At 33.9% G+C, this 22,792-nt stretch overlaps 1 protein-coding gene across 3 annotated transcripts in view; it reads right to left on the minus strand.

Annotated features, from left to right (window-relative positions):
* LOC115210184 (mitochondrial Rho GTPase 1) overlaps positions 1–22,792 on the minus strand; it is an 87,969-nt gene that overhangs the window by 28,424 nt on the left and 36,753 nt on the right. For all 3 annotated transcript variants that reach the window (XM_036501700.1, XM_029778642.2, XM_029778652.2), the window contains exons 3-14: positions 21,545–21,626; positions 18,467–18,510; positions 13,534–13,587; positions 12,093–12,203; positions 11,834–11,884; positions 9,778–9,879; positions 7,475–7,516; positions 6,867–6,923; positions 5,946–6,054; positions 3,387–3,507; positions 2,745–2,829; positions 488–633 (exon numbers count right to left, since the gene is read on the minus strand). In XM_036501700.1, coding sequence (XP_036357593.1) covers positions 488–633; positions 2,745–2,829; positions 3,387–3,507; positions 5,946–6,054; positions 6,867–6,923; positions 7,475–7,516; positions 9,778–9,879; positions 11,834–11,884; positions 12,093–12,203; positions 13,534–13,587; positions 18,467–18,510; positions 21,545–21,626 — 1,004 coding nt within the window. The remainder of the gene's footprint in view (positions 1–487; positions 634–2,744; positions 2,830–3,386; positions 3,508–5,945; positions 6,055–6,866; positions 6,924–7,474; positions 7,517–9,777; positions 9,880–11,833; positions 11,885–12,092; positions 12,204–13,533; positions 13,588–18,466; positions 18,511–21,544; positions 21,627–22,792) is intronic.

The raw sequence follows: 22,792 nt of genomic DNA on the forward strand, positions 1-22,792 counted from the left end.
GTCCCTTAGTGGCTGACGATATGTGCATCTCTGATCACGAGCAGAAGTAGTGGGGGAGCATCATAGCCATGTGTTGAGAGGGATTCTTTGGGGTTTGAATAATTCACCTTCGGAAACAGGGATGTTTCGTTCAACATCCTTAAACAACCCTTATTCAGGGACCTTTTGAGTGGGATGGGCTACTCGACCAGAACAAAATTCTAACTGGGCCCCACCTGCAAGGTCATGTGCTGTTTATCTTGATATGAGATCACCATGTCGCGCACATATGGTTGTGATGCATGTGCCTAGTGTACCCTTATCAGACGGGTCATGATGGGTATACTGGACTTCATATATTTTACCCCAGTGTCACTTTGATGGCATGCAATGCTCTCTCACTCAATAATAATAATAATAATAATAATAATAATAATAATAATAACAATAATGTAAATATTAAGATTATAAATATAGAGAAAAACCAAAGCATCTTATAGCTACTTACGTCCACTGAGCAAGATATCCATTTAAATTGATCCAATTTTCACAGTTAGTACACACTGTATTGTTTACATCTGGACCCCAAGGGTTAATAGGACTAGTACTGAATAAATTTTGGATTTCTGTAGCTGATAAGCAGCCATCATTGTCCTAAAAATAAAAAAAATTTAAAAGAAAAGAAATAAGAAAAAATATTTACCAACATTGATGAAAATTTATTATGGTTAGTTGTATTAAGTTACTTAAACTATGAACACCAACCATAACAAATGGACAGGTAACTGAAGTTAGAAATAGATGTAAAGCATACGTGTATGTATAAATCTACAAAAATTGGCATATACATTATTGTGTGTGTGAATGTACATCTGAGAGTGATTGCTGTCAAAGAGAACAACTAAAACCTTCTAAGAATTCTTTGACTATCTGCTTCTTATAAATTAGGTAGTTCTGCAATTCAAACAACGGTTTTCATAAAAAAGGATGACTGATATTGGTAGTGATTAGAATAACATGCTAAGCTTCAAAGTTTTTAATTTAAACTCCCTACTCCTGGAAGACTGCACAAGACTCCAGTCTGTTTTGGCATGGTTTCTATGGATGAATGCCCTTCCTAATGCCAACCGCTTGAAGAGTGTAATGGGTGCTTTATGTGCCACCAGTATGGGTGCCATTTGCATGATACCGATATCTGCCATGACTGCAGTTTTACTTGGTTTGATGGGTCATCTTCTCAAGCATGGCATAATGCCAAATGGACTCAGTCATTGCCTCCATGAGGCCCAATGCTTGAAGCATGGCATAATGCCAAATGGTTTCAGTCCCTGCCTCCATGAGGCCCAATGCTTGAAAGATACTTTTGCGTGACACCAGTACAGGTGCCATTTGCATGACACCAGTATCTGTCATGACCGCGATTTTACTTGGCTTGATGAGTCTTCTCAAGTACACTATATCACCAAAGGTCTCGGTCACTAGTCATTGCCTCTGTGAGGCCTAAAGTTTGGAGATCATGCTTCACCACCTCATCCCATGTCTTCTTGGGTCTACCTCTACCACAAGTTCCCTCCACAGTTAGGAATTGATACTTCTTTACACAGCTGTCCTTGTCCATATGCATCACATGACCATATCAGAGCATTCATCTCTCTTACACACCACATCTTATACCCAACTTTTCTTTCAAGATGCTTACATTCTGTTGAACATGCACAGTGACATTACACATCCAGTGAATCATATTGGCTTCATTTCTTTTAAGCCTACACATGTCCTCAGCTGTCACAGCCCATGTTTCACTGCCATGTAACATAGCTGTCTGCACACAGGCATCATACAATTTACCTTTCATTCTGAGAGAGAGGCCCTTTGTTGTCAGCAGAGGCAGGAGCTCTCTAAATTTTGCCCAGCCTATTCTTATTCTGACAGCTACACTCTAGGAACATCCACCTCTGCTACTAACTTTAACTCCTAAATAATGGAAGCTATCTACTACCTCTAGCTTACTCCCATGGCAGTTAATGGAGTCTATTTTCTGTACATTTTCAGTGTTTATTGTACCTGTGCATCTACCACGCACAAAAGCTATTTTCCCTGTTAACCTTCCTCTGATATTGCAACACCTTTTATATGTCTTACAGAGTTATTACCTACACCTTTTCTACGGATCAAACAGGGTCATCTATCTGAGGGGGCTTGTGATTTGTATATATATATATATATATATTTGTGTACACACACACACATTGGGTCATCCCATAAATAATGCATATAAATTTAATTATTTGCAAACTGAACTATTCACCTTCTGATGAGACAGCCATAAAATAAATAGATAAAAAAATATTGTGACTTAAGTCATTATAAAGTAATACTATTTCAACAAAATTTTTAGATTAAGTCACTTCTCAAATCATGAAAATATAAAATTTTGCTGAGCTTATTTTCAGATGCAGCACAGAATTTGGTCAAATTTTATGTGAACCTTAATTATCTAATCCAGCAAACTTTTCTTCCAAACTTCAGATATCATTAAAATACATTTTTTCTCTGTAAAGTGGCTGGCATTAGCAAGAACATTCAGCTATGGAAACCATGCCAAAACAGACAGCCAAGCTTGGTGTAGTTTCCTAACTTGCCAGTTACTGTCAAACCATCTGACCCATGCTAGCATGAAAAATGAACATTGAATGATGATGATGAGGAGATTATTAATATAATGTAAACAATGTGAACTTTTGATGTGTAATACATTAACTAACCTCATCATACTTTTCAAAAACTGCTGTAAGAAATTCATAACCTTGTGGCGTTAATTCTGGCGTTGAACCCTGAGGAACAGGAATCCTTAAAGAAAACAATACATATATTAGTGAGAATAAATTTAGAGAGAGAGATTAATGCACATAAAATATCAAAAGTAGCGAGGGGTAAATTTTACTGGAAATGAAAATACTATGCATACTCAATGTTATATAAAACTAGACATTTAAAAAAATTTTCTTGTTAATTACAGTAGGCTGGAACTCATCTGTTTCCAAGGCAAAAGGCAGTTGAGAAATATTTCTTCTTTCATAGGATGCCAGTTTTTGCTAGGTTTGTTTTTGAAATGTTGAAAAAGCTCTTGCCAATAACAGGCACGTTCTTTCTCACTGCCTATACAACCAAATACCAACTATACTATTTTACAGTTCAATCAAGTGAACCTCCAAGAGACATGCCTCCTTCCAGTGATTTAGCTTAGTACCAGTTAGGCAATACAAAATGTCAACACATTAACAAGAAAATTGGTACTCATGCAACTTCCACATGACATTTTAATGCAAAATTTTACAAGTAATTTAATAAAATTTATCCTGTGAACACAACTCATTCACTCACACACACATGAAAATGTTTATTACTTTGGACACAAGAATTCCTTGGTAAGCATAAGATTATCATCATATCCAAATGTTCTTAGTACAGTCCATGTTGTTTCATGCCGACCTCTTTGTATAAACAATGTGTGAAGAAAAAGGAAACCTAAAAAAATATGAAGAATAAATTCGATAAAATTCAAATTATTTAACCATTAACAGATATTCTTAATCATGCAAGACAAAGCAGTCAATAGGGAGTGATTCAGTTGTTGAAACACACTGAAGACTGCTTTCACTGATTCAAGACAGGACACATTAAAAACATTGCCTACTGTTTCTATTACTCTGTAATTTTTAAGGAACTTCCTTTCTGTCTATGCCAATAAATTGTCTTTTCTGTACAACCTATCCTGGCTTGGTGAACATTGAGTCACTAAGCATAGTGTTAGTGACATGATACTAATTGTCAACACCTTATCAACTGAGACAACTGTCAAAAATCATAGAGACCAGGTCACTAAGAGATGAACCTAGCAAACAGTTACTAACAGTCACATTACACCTTTGGTTGGCAAAGAAACAGGTGAAACAAACATTGTCTCCTTTCAAGCCAATCTCCAGTTGCTAAAGAGTTCAGCAAAATAGTCAAGCTTTTAAATGAGAGCTGCTAAATCAAAATAGTTTAAAGGAAGTATAAAGTTTATTTATACACAATGTTCAAAGAACTTCTGTCAATGACAGTCCACAGCTCACTTTCATTCAGAAGGCAGAAATCAGACATATATTGTCAACATACGTTTAGGTACACTAGTATAGATATACATTCACATGAAGGTTTACTTGCATATAAACATATTAACACTATATACACGTGTATATATAAATAGATTATATATAAAATATATATATGATATAAATAATATATATATATATATGATATAAATAATATATATGTATACACATATATATGATATAAGTAATATATATATATATAATATATATATATATATACACACACATATATACACATACATATATATGTGTGTGTGTGTATATAATATAAATAATAAATATATTAGTTGCCAACGGGTAAATGTGTATCGAATACAACGTAACAAATGCAACAAGTTCTATGTAGGTAGCACAACAAAACTGTTACACATTTACATCAAAGAACATCTGAACACGAGAGCCTCCTCCTTCAGAAAACATCTAGACAGATGCCAGAACACTGACAAAAGCATAACAGTCACAACTGAGGCCAATGAAAGCAATCTAGGTAATTTAAGAATTAAGGAAGCTATTCTCGGACAGACTATGTATGTATATATGTATGTATATATACATATATATATATACACACACACACACATATATATATATATATATATATATATATATATATATATATATATATATATATTTATATATAGATACATATACATATTTATATTTATATATAGATATATATATTTATATATAGATACATATATATATTTATATATAACAATTGCAGCGTGGAAGGTGTTTATAAGCCATTTAAGAAACACACAAAACCGTTAGATTCACTTCAATATTTAAATTTAATTTGTCAAAATATTTTCGTCGCTTTGAGATCGCAACCTGTTTACTGACAAAATTCCGTGCTGTATCTGAGAAAGTAATAGTTAGTTCATTAGTTAGCTAACATTTCTGCCAGCTCACCGCCATATGAATTATTTTTATTATGCACAAAGAACAGTATATATAGTCATTCAAATCAACTTTAGTGTATTACAAGTATTTATTTTATTGAGCCAGACATGTGGAAATATGATGTACTAAGCAAACTGTCTTAATGTATCAAGCCCAACTCACTACATGATGCATGAACTGGCTTGCTTCAATTAGAACAACATAAAAACATGAATAAGTTATAGAAGTATTGTGCCCATAAAAATCTTGCTGTAATGCAGGTTATGTACAATGTGCAACATATTTTCCCATAGAAGTTATGAGAAGTACATCTCGTTATGGAATTCACAGTTACTCCCAAGAGTTTCAGGAGTGCAAATCTTCCATAATGCATGATATACCTGTATTTGTCTTCTAAAGTAACATAAGTTATTGATAAGAAAACAGCAACATGAATACATACCAGCAACACTGATAACAACTGAAATAAAACTAGATTCCACAAAAATACAACACTAAAAGAAAGTAAAAGATTCAAGCGTGGTGGTGTGGTAAGAAGTTTGCTTCCCAACTACATGGTTCCAGGTTCAGTACCCCTGTTCGGCACTTTGGGCAAGTGTCAACAATAACCTTGGGTTGATTAAAGCCTTGTGAGTGGATTTGACAGAAACTGAAAGAAGCATGTTGTGTGTGTATACACCTATGTGTGTGAGTTTGTCTCTCACCACTGCTTGACAACTGCTGTTGGTTTGTTTACAACCCTGAAACTCAGTGATTCGGCACAAGAGACCAATAGAATAAGTACTGAGTTTTAAAAAAGAAAAGTACTAGAGTTAATTTGTTTGACTAAACCCTTCAAGGTAATGCCCCAGCATGGTCACAGTCCAATGACTGAGACAAGTAAAGAGGTAAAACAGTTTATCAAACCTTTCAATGTTAAAGAATCATTCACAATGCCATCTGTAATGTTTCTCTTGACAATTGCTTTCACGTCTTCCAAAGCTTGCGGATGTAGTGGAGCATTGAAGCATTTTTTCTATATTAATAAGAAGAGAGGTGTTTGAGTGAGTCTATTTGTAAAGAAAGTAAACAACAAAATTAAAAAAAAAATTCAAAGTAATAGATTGTATTCTTACCCTACTTGCTTACATTTACAAAATATACTATTAGCTCCAGTTAATTGATGTCTTCAGTTTAATTTGGCTATTACAATACCTTAACTATTAGGATCTTTAATTGCACTGTATTTGGTTTCATTACCACAGCAAATCCTCAATTCAATTTGCTGTAATCTGGATAACAGCAATTTCTCTACTTATCCGTTGTAAAAACAATTGTTCTCATAATATGTAAAATATGCAAAAGTCACACTAACAGAGGGGATATTTTAAATATATATTTTGAAAGTATAATATCTGATCTTAATATGATATATACCTCTATACATAAGTGTTACTTGCCATCCCCAACTTCACAAGAGAAGCCACCAGCTTAAAAAACATGTACACAAACAATTTATACACAAATCTGAAGTTGGAGATTACTCCATCCTTGGTAGCATAGTGTTTATAAGATCACATTTAAAAAACACACAAATATTGCAGTTTTTAATTTTAAAAAATAAGAAAATTTAGTCTAAATATTTTTAGTGATTTTAATTAACACTTTTTTTTTTTACAATATTAAAGAGGCTTTTAGTGTAGACAACAAAATAAAACCAAATTTCAATCCTTACTGTTAATCATTATTTCACTAACATATACAGAAATGTTTACAATAATATTTGAAGAAAAGATGTACAATAGTTAGAAAAAACATAATTGTATAATTATAAAAAGCAATGATTACCTGAAAAAGGTTTACTTCACTATCATTAAGTAAACTATCATTATCCATGTCACAGATCTGCAAAAGAAAAAATACAATGCATATCAAAGTAAATGCTGGAAAATTTAAGAATAAATGATAGCAATAACATCTTTAGAAATATTAATTTTAAAAAATGAAAATAGTCTCAGAAATTCAATCCATTTTAAATAAACACAAACACTTGGCAAGGTAAAACAAATTATCAATATTAAACACTATAATATCTAAAATTATGAAACTCATTTTTTTAATGTTATTTGAACCACTGAGATTTTTTTTTGTTTTAGATGTATTTTATCAATTATGATTTCCATTTTTAATTCATGTTTTCTACAATTTTTGACTATTCAAGTTTGTCTACTGATCATAATATTATAGTTTTCAATATGATTATCAGGTAATCTCTCACTATATTTAAATTTTGCTAAAAATTTTAGTTCTGTTACTCCATTTAATAGTCAGTGATCTAAAAAATTTTAATTACTAGTTCTTCCTTAGTATATTTTTCTGACTCAGAAGTCTAATATGTGTATATGTAATAACTGCAACTGGTGAAAACTTATAGAAGGAAAATGTCTTCAACCTACCCGGAATAATCTTGTTAAACTTTTTTTACAAGCTGGTGTGAGCTGAAACAAAAATGAAATTTTAAAAATCAGAATGTAAGCATTTCTTTTGAAATATAACAGTACTATTTATCATTTTAATTAATATATTATAATAATTAATTTAGGTATTTTGTTTGTCCTCCAGGTGAAACCTGAGCAGATCTATGATCAAGGGCATTCCAGCCATTGGCGTCTTGTCTAGGGGCTTTCTAAAACTACATTATGTATTAGTCTTTTGTTTTAAAGATAAGGTTTAATTTGAAGTAAATTTGGATGTAATTTTTATTCTAACGAATCAAGCAACTGTGTGTAACTTTTCCCCTTTTAGCAACAAAATTAGTTGTGCACATATCTCTAGATGTGGTCTCCCTCTAATTATTACAGTGCAGGTTAGACCTTCAACTGTTAAATTGTTGTTAACTATGGACACTGTTTTTTTTTTTTATCTGCTCTAAAGAATAATGCAAGTCATTAATTATCCATGATGCATTTACAACATTTTTCTAATTAACAGTAAAATTAGTAGTATATATATCAGTAGACATGTTGCCCTGTAGACTATGGTGCTTACATTAACTATGGCAAATCTGTTGTGTATAATTTTATAGAGAATCATAACACATGTCATCAATAGTCACTAATATGCTCAACAGAAACCTGTCAGAAACTTGTTCAATCTTGTCACCAACACAGGACATGGTCAGACATTTGATTTCTTGATGTGAGACACATGCAAAACCATTTAAAAAAATTTTTCAATCCATTTGTAGACATTGCAAAACACTGCTGAAAGCCTTCAATGGATTTCAGCACCTGATACACCTTCAGCCCACAGAAAATGGAGAAACCATGGTTAACATAATAACAACGACCATTTAATATATGTTTCAAGTTGAAAATTCTGCACCATAATGACTAGCAGGACACTACACCTAGTGACATGCAAGCAACTAATTTTCCTAATAACAGGATGAAAAATTACTAGTGCATTGCAGATAATTAATGGCTAATCCTGAAAGGTACCTAAAGAAAAGATGAACGACAAAAAACAGTCTAAAGTTAATCAAATGGACAAAATAAACTAAGAGTAAAAGGACTATGTAAAGAAATAGATGTACATTTACTAGTTAACAAACAAGTGTAATATCTTTATGCCACCAATTGTTAACCCAACAAACAAATATAATAATTATGAGCAGCTTTAATGTTAGTCTACTTATATAGGGACATTCTTAGTAGAGTAAGGCAAGAAAATGTTGCTGGCACCTGGTTGGCTTCATAATGCTAATGCCATTCCAGGTAAAATATTCAATATGGCATTAACTATATATTCTAAAGAAATAAACAACTGACCAAGTCAGATAATAGCATGGAACAGTGCCAAAGTATACTGAAATGTATCAATTCTTTATGCAAAACTAAGTATATAATTACAATAGTACAAACCATATATACAGTGTGTGTGTGTATGTGTGCGTGCATGTGTGTGCGTTTGTTTCAACAGTCAACTTGCAAGAAATTTCTTCATATCTCAGTGTAACTGGAAGGAAGTGGGGTAACATTTATGAATCTTAACTTCAATTAAAAAAACGTCTAAATAACAATTGTTGGTGTTGTCATAGATATAACAGAAGTGAATTTAAAAGCCTAATATTTGGTAATGCTAGAACTAATAAAAATAGAACAACAAATATACACTCAAACACAATGTTGCAACATCAAGTCTCATTAATAGTATGTAGTCCTTTTGTCCTTTTTTTTTTAGCTTCTTTTAGCTATTACAGCTTAGGTTATGCTGGAACACATGGAATTTTAAATATTTGCACAATCACTTTTCTTTTTGAAAATTATCTTTTTCCCCACACACTAGTAAATTCAGGTATTTCCATAGTATTGCATAATTAAAGCAAGTATTTTCACTGTTGGAGAGTACTTCACTCTCTCTGACTGACTGATTACCTTCTCACTTTCAAGTAAGAATAGATCTCATTGTTAGCTAAAAGGAAGAGAGGAAAGTAATGTGCTAAGGAGTACATCACAACATCTTGTAATGTACTCTTAGTCGGTCTAACAACCTAGCAACATAATCATGTCGCCATAAAAATTTATTATAAAATATAATCATCAAACAATTTTACTACATGGGAAAACAACATAACAAATAACCATCCTGCCTTTAGTTTAAGCTCTATATTTCTGGCATCATATACACAATTTTTTGTTATATTTTTATGTAAAAATTTATTTTATGTGATGAAAAGAAACAAAAAAATAGTAGTTACCTCTTTCTCTTCAGCATTATACACTGGAGCAGTAGGATGGAGAACAGCCTTTTGAGCATAGTAAAATAATTCACTAATATTTTTCATAGTTTTAGCAGAACACTGCAAATAAAGAAAATATGTTCAAGTATAGAGATGATAATTAAAATAGTTATCTGGAATTAATTACAATGATGCATTTTAAAAATTTTCCTCATCTTTTCCTTATTTCTTATCTTTCCATGTTATTGAAGCGATTGTGAATGTGATGAAAGGACTTTGGCAAACACAACTGATTAACTAAATGATTAATCAAACAATTGATTAGTTGATTGGTTAAATAGCTAACCAACTGATGAATAATACAGAAGTGAAATTGGACCAGTGAATGTGTTTATTACTGGTATGACAACCCTCAAGCTACAACAAAAGTTTTGCTCTGAAATTTCCCAATATGTAGAAATTCAGATAAATAAGGTTTACAAGATACTAGGTTTAATACAACAAAAGGAAACAAGCAGGAGTCCCTATTCATCAATAATTTGATTAAACGTATATTTGGACCCTTCAGTCCACTGCAGCTTCTAAAATAGAGAACTGGTCAAATTAGACTTGCATATAACTATAAAAATGATCATTAACTTCAAAAAACTAAAGCTGCAAGAAACTGAATCTTCACATATATGTCACACTGATAAATCAGAGATAATCAGATAGAAGTATACAGTTATATTTACAACCTATTTAATTTATGTCCAGCAATGTGGAAGAAAAGGTACAGATGAAACTGCAAGCTACCCTACTCCATTATGGAAAGGGTTTGGGGTCAGAATTGTAGATTCATAGATCTTAACTATGAATCAAGTAAATAAATTGAATTTGACAAGACTAAAGCAAGAACCAGTTACTACCAGAATATCAATTTCTTTTTGTCTTTGTCTATAAAAACATCTATATGGCAAGACTTTTAATATATGTTTAATGCCTGTCAAATATAACCAGCAGAAAAAAAAATTTGAGCTTGATTATTTGTCCACTATTTGAGTCAATAAATTGCTCTGATCATGAATACAGGTTTCTACAGCAATCGGAGAAGGTGAACATAAACAATATGTAGAAAAGAAATGGTTAGGAGCTCTACATTGGATACTAAATTTAAACTATGGGTGCACGATAGATGTAGTGAGAGCAGAGGCATGTTGATAGAGAAGAATGATGTTGTATGCACAAGAGTGGTTAGCATTAAGAGCACACATGAAATAAATTTCTTCAAATGCTTGGAAGTTGACAACTGTTACTGAATGAGAATGGAATGGAATGGAGAAAGTTCAGGGAGCTATAACCTCTGCTGGCAAGTTTGTAAGAAGTGCAACATGTGCAAATGATGGAGAGAAATGAAGTGAGCATGTTCTGTTAGAGGTATAATGTACAAAGAGAAATAAGCTAGAAAAACAAAACTGATTTCAAGAGGAATCAGAAAAGCTGAATAATGGAGAGCCAGGTGATACAAGAGGAAAAAAATATGTTGAAGAGGAAAACTGAAGAGAACATAGGACGAAATGGTGAGGGCTTAGCTCAAGAGTTTGAACGTCAAGAAAGATTCATCCAACTCATGTAAACATGAAAAAAAAAGTAGATATTTATATTTCATGTGTTTAAGTCAGCTCTGGAGTTGAAAGAATTAAGTAAATTCATTATAAACTACTGATATAAATATAAAGCAAATTGGTTTTCACCAAAATAACTTATTTGTTATCGGAAGACAAAAATAAATTTTAAAGCTCATAAACTTTTGAAAATCTAGGGAAAAACCCCCCATTTATTCCTTTAGCATTTAAACCAGCCATATCTGGCCTAAATATTCTACCTGTTTTATGTGCAATCTGCCCAGATTCAGCCTATCACACACGCACTACAATGTCATCTTAAAAATAAATAATCACATCATTGAAATCCCAGAGTTATGAGACACAGTATGATTCATTCAAAACATTTGAATAAATAAGAGTAATTTGAATGTTAAAGGGTTAAACATGATCAACAAGAACTAAAAAAAATCAGATAAGTAGTTGCTTACCTCAATACAAGTTTCTATCTCAGCAAAATCATTCATGATAGGTAATATACCCTGGAAAAGAAATAAAATAATAAGCTTGAAGAGATTTCATGGGAGAAACTACAATGAAATACTAGAAAAACGAAACCTGATAAATTTCTTCAGCTTTTTTGAGATGCATTATAGATAAAGTTAGCTCCTAACATTAACCAATGGAGCTCAGAAATATCTTACATCAAAAATGTAAACAAAAAGAGTCAAACATAAAAGATGAAATTACCTCCATATTAGTGTATTCCATGAGATCAACTTTATTTCCAACTAAAATAATCGGTGTTTTATGACTTTCTCCTAATATGTTTCTAATATATGGTAACCAGTGGTTTGTGATCTGAATAAGAAAGCATACATAACAGAAATATATAATTTTTCCCTTTAATATATTTATAATAAATTCAGCAGCAGTAAATGAAATGGGATTAAATAATTCAACTATCAGGCTGAGTAAAAAGTAAGTAACATTTTGAAACATGAAATTCATCACAATATATTTCAACAATACGGAATTTTGTTCATCAAAGTAAGTACCATTACAATCAACACATTTTTGCCAATGATATACAAGTTTGTTTATTCCAATAACATAAAAATCTGGAATTCTGGAGCTGATGAACTCTTTGAACACACTTTCAGCATCAGCTTGATTTTTCAAACTCCTTCTCTGACAGGAAACCATTAAAGTCTACTTATAAATCCTTTGGTTATTCAGAATCTTAAGATCTTAAATAAAAAGATTATTTTAGCATGGCCATACGTTTTTCATGGAAGACTGAAACAAACATCACATTGATGGTGATGTTCATTTACAATCACATGATATTAAGTCAGGGATACAAACACACACACATTATCATCATCATCATCATTTAATATCCATTTTCCATGCTGGCATGGGTTACAGTTTGATGGGAGCTGGTAAACCAGAGAGCTGCAACAGGCTCCAGTTTGCTTTGGCTTGGTTTCTATTGCTGGATACCCTTCCTAATGCCAACTACTCTACAGAGTGTACTGGATGTCTTTTATATGTCACTGACCATGACTACGATTTCATACATACACAACAGGCTTCTTTCAGTTTCTGTCTATGAAATCCACTCACAAGGCTTTGACTGGTCAAGGCTATAGTAGAAGCCACTAACCCAAAGTGCCACACAGTGAAACTGAACCAGAGACTGTATGGTTGGGAAGCAACTACTATGCCTACATCTAACTTATGAGACAAAAAATATTTACAAAGCTAGATGTTCTGCCTTCTGTTAAATCACTTGGTCATGAAGTAATGAAAGTGCTCAGTTATTACTTGTTGATCAGAGTGATGTAACATGATTAGCTTGGAGACAATGCAAAGTCAGCAACAGAATTTGATGTCTTGGAAGTCAATATTTTATATACGACCGGCTAGTAGTCTGTGACTGGTTAAGTTATGAGATTCTGTAACTTGGATTATTTGTCAGTGAAGCAAAAATTAGATAGACAATATATTTAGAGAATAAAAAAATTGTTTAAAATAATAGCACAACAGTTTGCTAGGATATAAATATAAGTTAAACCATATCAAGTTATTATTTATAAGCAAACATCAATGCAAGAAAATGATTGGTTATTTGAACAGCCAATACCACTCATGAAACAGATAAAAAAAAAAAAAGATAAATACTTACTCTTTCTATAGTATCTTCATCTTCTACTGAATAAACAATACAGACAACATTTGCCTGAAACCACAAAAGAGATGCAATGAGATTACTTTAATGAGTTGAATTTGCAGTATGAGTAAGATGAAAGAAAAAACCTCAAGTGTCTTAAGTTCACATTTGAAAAATAAGTCATATAATGAATTTTACCTTGAGTGATTTACCAGAGAATCAAGAATGGCAGACACACATTCTTACTTAAATTAATGACCAATACTATATTTTTTCTTTTTTTTTTTTTTTCATCCAAAAATAAGATAATCAAATGACTGACAAAGCTCTACTCACCTCAACACTAAATTCACAAGCCAACAATCAATGATGCTTCCTCTTTGTCTATGATGGTTTCTACTTGTCTCAACTAGAAAGTTATAGACCATGTCTGACCAAGACTACCTAAAATTCCCTTTTCCTTTTCATATGTCACCACTCATGTGCTTTATGCCTAAACCCGCAAAACACAGCTCAAATCCTTCCGACAGACCCATATCATCATCATCATTTAACATCTGTCTTCCATGCTGGCATGGGTTGGATAGTTTGACCTGAGCCAGTAAGGCCAGGGCCGCACCAGGCTCCATTTGTCTATTCTGGCATGGTTTCTACAGCTGGATGCCCTTCCTAACACTAACCACTCCAGAATGTACTGGGTGCATTTTATGTGGTACTAGTACCAAGATCTTCTGGAATCGACTCCTTATCCATATTTTTATTACAAGCATCAACTTACACATGTTCAAATTGAACATCAATGACACCAATTCAATTTGTCTGGAATGGCTGACAAAGATTCTCCCAATTAGATAATTTTTTAAATGCTTGCATAGATAGGATAATTTTTTAAAATTTAATTTATATATTTGCCAACTGTAAAAGCAATTTTGTTTCTATGGTTAGGTAATCCCCTAGCTGAAAACCATTTAAGCATGAAATATGAAAGACTGTGGCAATCAGAGTTTTTATCTAAGGAGTAATAATGACTATAAGCTTTTATGGCTTTATTTATAACAGAGTTAGGAAAAAAAATCAGCACAACACTTCATCAATAAGTCAACACAAAATCATTTTAGCAGGGTGACATTAATGTAATGCACCATCTGTTTAGCCATCATCATTGATCTAAAGCACACAACTGCTTTTACATTTTTTTTTATCATGGTTGAAGGACAGTTAACAAAAGGGTTTTTATTGTATCCAGTTAATCAACCAGTTTATCAACTTTGGTTTTTCTTTATATGTAATACATCATGATAAAAAAAAAGACTTAGTTTTAAGATGCTGCTTTTTAAAGCCAAATGATTCATAAATTTGTTGGCAAATCAAGTAAGAAATTATAATGAGTGAGAGAGATGTTGAAAGAGATATAGATTAGGAGAGGGAGAAAAATATTTCTAGCTTTATGAAAATATATAAAATTGTGATTTATATATATATATATGAAATCCCATCTATCTAGATCAATTTGCAACCTTATTTTTTTCTTTTAACGATACCAATATTACTTGATTATCTAGGTTATAAATCTCATAATTGTGGTAAAAGTAGAAACCATGCCAAAACAGACAATGGAGTTAGGTGCAGCTCCCAGCTTTACCAGCTCCTGTCAAACTATCCAGACCATGCCAGCATGGAAAACAGACATTAAATTACGATGATGATGTATGTAAGGTGGCAATCTGGCAGAATCATTAGCATGCTAAGTAAAATGCTTAGTGCCATTTCGTCCATCTTAACGTAAAGAGTTCAAATTCCACAAAGGTCAATTTTGCCTTTCATCCTTTCAGGGTCTATAAAATAAGTACCAGTTGAGCACTGGGGTCGATATAATCGACTTATCCTGTCCTACAAAATTGCTGGCCTTGTGCCAACATTTGAAGACAATATTAATGTTATATGCAAGGTTATGAGCTAGCAGAATTGTTAGTATGACAAGCAAAATGCTTAGCAGCATTTTGTCCGTCTTCACATTCTGAGTTCAAATTCCACCAAGGTAAACATTGTCTTTCAACCTTTTGGAGTCAATAAAATAAGCACTAATTCAGGACTGGGGTCAATGCAATCGATTTACTTCATCCCATGAAATTGCTGGCTTTAGTAACAAAATTTGAAACCAATATAAATGTTGTATGTAAAAATTCTTGCAATAACACACTACAATACTCCAGAGTGTCAGAATGCTCCACTTGAAAATGACTGATCTGTAAGGACACTAGTAGTAAGGACCCACAGTCTTTCTGAAGGGTGTGCACATGTGCTGCATGAATTCATCATCATCATCATTGTCGTTTAACATCTGCCTTCCATGCTGGCATGGGTTGGACGGTTTGACTGGGGAGTGGCAAACCAGAAGGCTGTACCAGGTTCCAATCCAAAGTTTCTACAGCTGGATGCCCTCCCTAATGCCAACCACTCTGTTCGAAGGTCATGCTTCACCACCTCAACCCACGTCTTCCTGGGTCTACCTCTTCCACAGGTTTCCTCTACTGCTAGGGTGTGACACTTTTTCACACAGCTGTCCTCATCCATTTGCAACACATGACCAGTGCAGTTGTCTCTCTTGCACATCACATCTGATGCTTCTTAAGTCCAACCTTTCTCTCAGGGCGCTTACACTCTGTCGTGTATGCACACTGACACTATACACCCAGCAGAGCATACTGGCTTCATTCCTTGCAAACTTACGCATGTCCTCAGCAGTCACAGCCCATGTTTCACTGACATATAGCATGGCTGTCCACACATGTGTCATACACTCTACCTTTTACTCTGAGCGAGAGGCAGAAGCTCTCTGAAATTTGCCCAAAATAGAAGTTTCAGATTTCAAGAAGTCACATGAGTTAGGTGTTTGTGACAGAAATATTAATGATGGAAATGAGATTACTCAACAAAGGAATGCAAAATCTGACAAGTTATTTCTAAAAAGTAACTGTCATAGTGCTCCTACCTCCTACCAAATTCTAAACTATTAGAAGAATGTCGATGATTTCTGCCATTTAAGAAATTTCCAGTTATTGAAGACATGCTTTTGTATCTACACAGATGCCTTTCATAATGGCACTAACTCAAATGTTGGATTTAGTAAACAGTTATAATTATAAAATACTATAACTTGGTTGAGGGTGTATATGCTAGTTACAGTGTATTTAATCCATATTAAGGGATGTGTTTGTATTTGTTCAATTGTTCTTTTAATGTTTGTTTTGCCATACTGGTATGGCTTGGATGAAAACATATTTGATGTAGGATTTTATACTCAGATGCCATTTTCCAAGTAAGAGATTCATAGGTCATAGAAAGTGCAGAATGATGAGTTATGTCAACAAGAAATGTAAACTTCATTCAGCATTTTGCTCAAGGAAATCTATAGAGTGTCAATATTCACACACACACCTAAATATACAACAGATTTACTATAGCTTCCCTCAACCATATTAACTCACAAGGCATTGGTTAGCCTGGAGCTATAGTAGATTATAGGGAGGTACTGCACAGTGGGACTGAATTTGAAACCAAATGGTTGCAAAGAGAACTTCTTAAACACACAGTCTTGCCTGTGCCTTTAAACAGACATTCACACACACAAGGGTGGGCATAAAAGTTCATAGGCTGATTATGAAGGTGTGATGCAAGAACTATGAAATCTTGCATACATTCATTTCAACTCTTCTTATTAATAACAGCATTGTTTGTTTCCAAGTAAACTAATATCTGACTGTTCAAAGAAAACTTCAAAACTAGTCTTCACTTGAAAATGGACAAAATCTAGTAATGAAGTGTTATCAAGTATTCTGCACAATGAATCTGGCATAACAGAGGTTTCTGACTCATGATCAAAACCACAACATGCTGATCACATTACAGGAAAATTTGACATTGTTTGGGACAGATTATCTGGTTTCCTTGAACGCTTCCTAACCCAGGATCAGTGTTGGGTTCATTACTTTGAGTCAAAGACAAAGAGACAATCCAAGCAGTGGAAACATTCCTCCTCACCTGCTCCAAAGAAGGCCTATGTCATCTCATCCTCAAGGAAGGTGATAGCATCAGTTTTGGGGATGCTAAAAGCATTGTTTTTATTGAAGATCATCAAAAAGGATACTGCATCAATGGAGAATATAATGCTAACTTGCTGAGGCAGTTATGAAAGGCTATCAAGACCAAATGTCCAGGAAAACTAACAAATAGGGTCTTGTTTCATCTGGACACTGGTCCAGCACACAAGTCCTTGCTTTCAGTGGCTGCTATGTATGTCTGGTTGACTACCCTCCCTAATCTCCTGATTTGGCCCCATTTGACTGTCATATGCTTCTCCAAAATGAGACAACACTTGGATGGGAACCTGTATATGCTGTTTTTGCATTTTTTGATGAACAGGATGAAAGAGTCTTCATCAATGGGATCCAACAGCGATGGAAGAAGTGAGAGGACAGCAAGAGCAACTATGTTGAAAATAACCTCATCTGGTTGCATTCCATGAGAGAATCTTAGCCAGCCTATGAACTTTTCAACTAACTCTTTCTCTCTCTGCATTTGTTCCTTTAATGTTTGTTTTTCCATGCTGTAATAGTCAGTCAGTATAGAACAGTATACATGTTACACAAACACCTTTCTCTTTTTCTATAAATCTAATGGCTTGAGCCAGGGTACTTGTCATGATACTTATGAATCATAAATTTCTAATTTAACAAAAAGAAATTTTTTATGGCTTGGAAGAAAACATTTGGTGTAGGATTTTATGCCCAGTTGTGTGTGTGTGTGTGTGCGTGCGTGCATATTTTAAATACAATATTTATGCAGTGTATTTACTGAATGCTGTGGTACAGTGTTTCTATTAACTTTTACTTTCATAATAATTTAAGGCTGAAAAAAGAAAGAAAAATGAACAAACAAATGATAATACCTTTTGTATTTCATTAGATAGAGCATTCTCATCTTGTTCTTGAGCTGCAACAGTAAAAATCAGAATTAAAATGATGGAACAAAGCTGTATATAGATACATGGAGACAATAGAATAACAATATTTGAAATTTATATATATTTCTATCCTTTCCAATTCAAGCTAATATGGACATGATGACAATAATGTAATTCTAGGATATAACTAATGCTACATTATAGTTATGTAATTCTATGTTAATCTTTTAATCTTTTACTTGTTTCAAACTGCAGTCATACTGGGGCACCACCTAGAAGAATTTTAGTCAGTTAAATGACACCAGGACATATTTTTTTGAAGCCTGGTACTTATCCTATCGGTCTCTTTTACCAAGCCACTAAGTTACAGAGATGTAAACACACCAACAGCAGTAGACAAGAAGTGGTGGTGGCAAACAAACACAGACACAAAGCTAGCACTCTCTCTCTCTTTATATCATCATCATCATCGTTTAGTGTCCGTTTTCCATGCTAGCATGGGTTGGACGGTTCTACTGGGGTCTGTGAAGCCAGAAGGCTTCATCAGGCCCAGTCAAATCTGGCAGTGTTTCTACGGCTGGATGCCCTTCCTAACGCCAACCACTCCGTGAGTGTAGTGGGTGCTTTTTTACGTGCCACCCGCACAGGTGCCAGACAGAGCTGGCAAACGGCCACAAACGGATGGTGCTTTTTATGTGCCACCGGCATGGGGGCCAGGCGAGGCTGGCTACGGACACGAACGGATGGTGCTTTTTACGTGCCACCGGCACGAGGCCAGTCGGGGCGGCGCTGGTAACGGTCACGAAACGGAAGGTTCTCTTACATGCCACCGGCACTGGTAACACATCTGCAATTTCCATTGATCGATTTCGATTCTGATCCTCACTTGCCTCAACAGGTCTTCAAAAGTAGAGTTTTGTGTCCCAAGAAGGGAAGTTATGCATACGTAGGCTGGCTCCATCCCATGTAGAAGGCCACGGGTTATGGACTCACTTGTCCTGCCAGGTCTTCTCACGCACAGCACACTTCCAGAGGACTCGGTCTCTAGTCATTTCCTCAGTGAGACCTAAAGTTCGAAGGTCGTGCTTCACCACCTCGTCCCAGGTTTTCCTGCGTCTGCCTCTTCCGCAGATTCCCTCAACCGCTAGGGTGTGGCACTTTTTCACACAACTATCTTCATCCATTCTCGCCACATGACCATACCAGCGCAAACGTCTCTCTTGCACACCACAACTGATGCTTCTTAGGTCCAGCTTTTCTCTCAAGGTACTTACACTCTGCCGAGTATGAGTACTGACATTACACATCCATCGGAGCATACTGGCTTCATTTCTTGCGAGCTTACGCATATCCTCAGCAGTCATGGCCCATGTTTCACTGCCATGTAGCATGGCTGTTCGTACACACGCATCATACAGTCTGCCTTTCACTCTGTGCGAGAGGCCTTTTGTCACCAGCAGAGGTAAGAGCTCTCTGAACTTTGCCCAAGCTATTCTTACTCTAGCAGTTACACTTTCAGCACACCCGCCCCCGCTGCTGACTTGGTCACCTAGGTAACGGAAACTATCAACTATATATATATATATATATATATATATATATATATATATACATACACACACACACACACACACACACCACACACACACACACACACACATGGATTTCTTTCAATTTCCATCTACCAAATCCACTCACAAGATTTTGCTCAGCTCAAGGTTATAGTAGATGAAACTTGTCCAAGGTGTCCTGCAATGAGACTGAACCTGGAACCATATGGTTGGGAAGCAAACTTCTTACCACACAGCTACACCTGTACCTGTTGTACTTTTTTTTTATATAACTAGAAAGAAGAAATTAGGGTAATGCATATCTGTAAAATAAGGTTTTGAGGAGACAATTGGTTATTCAAACATTTGTTATCTTATAGCTTGATTCTTCTAATTTCAATCACTCTATCATTAATAAGATTCAATACTGCAAGCATGTATTTCATGCATGTAAGAAATGAAAAAGTACCCCAAGCAGATTGCATAAATTTACTTTGTGGTTTCACCACACCTTAACAAAACTGGACTTAGGCAGCTCAGAGGAAGTAAGATTGAAAAAAGTTGATATATACTAGATTGTTGGGGAGGACATCAAATACAAATCAAAGGCAAAAATGAAAATTCTAATGGGAGTTCTTGTAAATTCTAATTGAGTTCAATCATGAGTCTGATAGTATAATGAATTAACTACCATCTCTTCAGCTTGCGGTTTCAATCTTCACCTTCTTACATATTTATTAACAATATACAGAAGATTTAGGTGCAGTGGACATCAATTAATAATGGAGAAAAATAAACTATTGCGTTAAACTGTCTGGTTTATCATTAACCCTTTAGCATTCAGATTTCTCTATCAAATGTAATGCTTATTTATTCATATTGTTTTGAATTAACTATGCAGCTCGTGGCTTCAATATTTTAATGGTGTGTTTGCATAAATTTAGAAAGACATTGTAGGATGGGTGTGAGAGGTTGGATCTAGTTCATTTTAATTATAAAACAAGTAGAATATTTGGGCAGATGTGACCAGAGTAAATGCTAAAAGGTTAATGACCTTTAACATTTTCCTTGCAGTACAAGAATATATAGAAAAGAAAAGTATTAAAAAGCAATGCTATGAAGTTTTGAAAAGGATTGAAAGTATTTTATGCAATATTCTGACAGGAAATGAAATGTAACCAAAAGTGTTTCAATTATAACTGAACCAGCTAAAAAGGCACTTTATTTTATTTTGATAATTTTATTAAAAATCCTCAATATTAAATATTCATTTCTCCAAGGTGATATGAATTAGATTAATCAGCAGCACAATAGTACAATTTGGTTACTACATCTGATCGTCAATAATACCAACCAATCATCCAATCAAAGATAAATGACCAAAAAATGAATTTCTAAAGTGTAGGTATAACATACTTTAAAAAAGAAATTCTAAGATTATTAGGAAATAAACAAATGTATATGATCAAAGTACATTCTTATGGAAGTTATTTGATTATATAAAGTCTTTTACCTGAAAAGTCAACTATGTGAGTGGGAACCCGTTCTGGTGTAACATCAGCAGGAATAGTAATCTCCTCTGCTTTTGCTGGCACCTACAGAAAAATTCCAAGAACTAGTCAACAAATCTCAACCCAAATAGAAAATAAGAGAAAGTATTTTTTCCCTTAAATCAACTGTTTTTAGCAATAACCATAAACATGAAAAGAATCAAAAGCGAACAAGAAAACTTCAAACAATATACAACATGGAAATTGATTTAAGTAACCAAATTAGATATTATTTATGAATACTTGATAAAAAGATTCTTCATAGGAGTTAGCAATGAAACATGACATGAAATGAACATTTTTCTTTTGTTCATTTGTTTTTATATCCATTACACAATGATATTCTTTCAGTTTACATTTACTAAATTCATTCACAAGGCTTTGATCAGCTTGGGACTACAGCAGAAGATATTTTGCTCAAAGTACCACACAATGGGACTGAATCCAAAATTACATGGTGAAGAAACAAACTTTTCAACCAAATAGCTAAGCCCACACCTTAATGTTTTTAAACAATTATTGTTAATAAACAATTATTTTTAGTATCAATAATCATACAGTGATAACAACTACAGCTGTCCCTTAAAGTTATGAAGCCAATCATTTCTTTGTGAAATACTGTAATAACATTCCATGTATCAATCTCACTTTTTTTTTACTGGAGAAAGAGCCTGACCCCGAAGTGTCATTAGTTTCCTTTCTACATGGCAATTAAGCTTATTTTTAATAAACTACAATTTCTTTTAGATTACTTCTTGTTGATGCAGAACCATACTGGATTCCTCTGATTCTGGATTTTACTTTATGATTAATGACATGGAGAAGATGGGCAATTTTGTTGTTGTCTAACTGCAAGCCATCTCTAGTTGAATAGAATGATGGCACAAAGGCAGTTGAATGAATAACTAGGTGCAATCCAGATATAACATACCCTTCTGACATAAATATATGGATGCAGTTTTTAACCCTTTTCATACCAACCCACCTGAAACTGCCATTGGTTCAATGATACAAACTCCCAGTTTTAAAGAGATCTAAATTAAAACCTTCCATCATAATTTTATGCTAATCTATGTTCAAAATACCCGCTTAATAAAGACAGTTATTTTATTAAATCCTTAATTATTTCCAAAATTAATTGAAAGAAGGACAGCATATTTCAACAGAAATATGGTAACAAAAGGGTTAATAACACAAATTACTTATAATAA

The sequence above is a fragment of the Octopus sinensis genome, linkage group LG1 (assembly GCF_006345805.1).
Source record: "Octopus sinensis linkage group LG1, ASM634580v1, whole genome shotgun sequence".
In the NCBI taxonomy this organism is placed as follows: domain Eukaryota; kingdom Metazoa; phylum Mollusca; class Cephalopoda; order Octopoda; family Octopodidae; genus Octopus; species Octopus sinensis.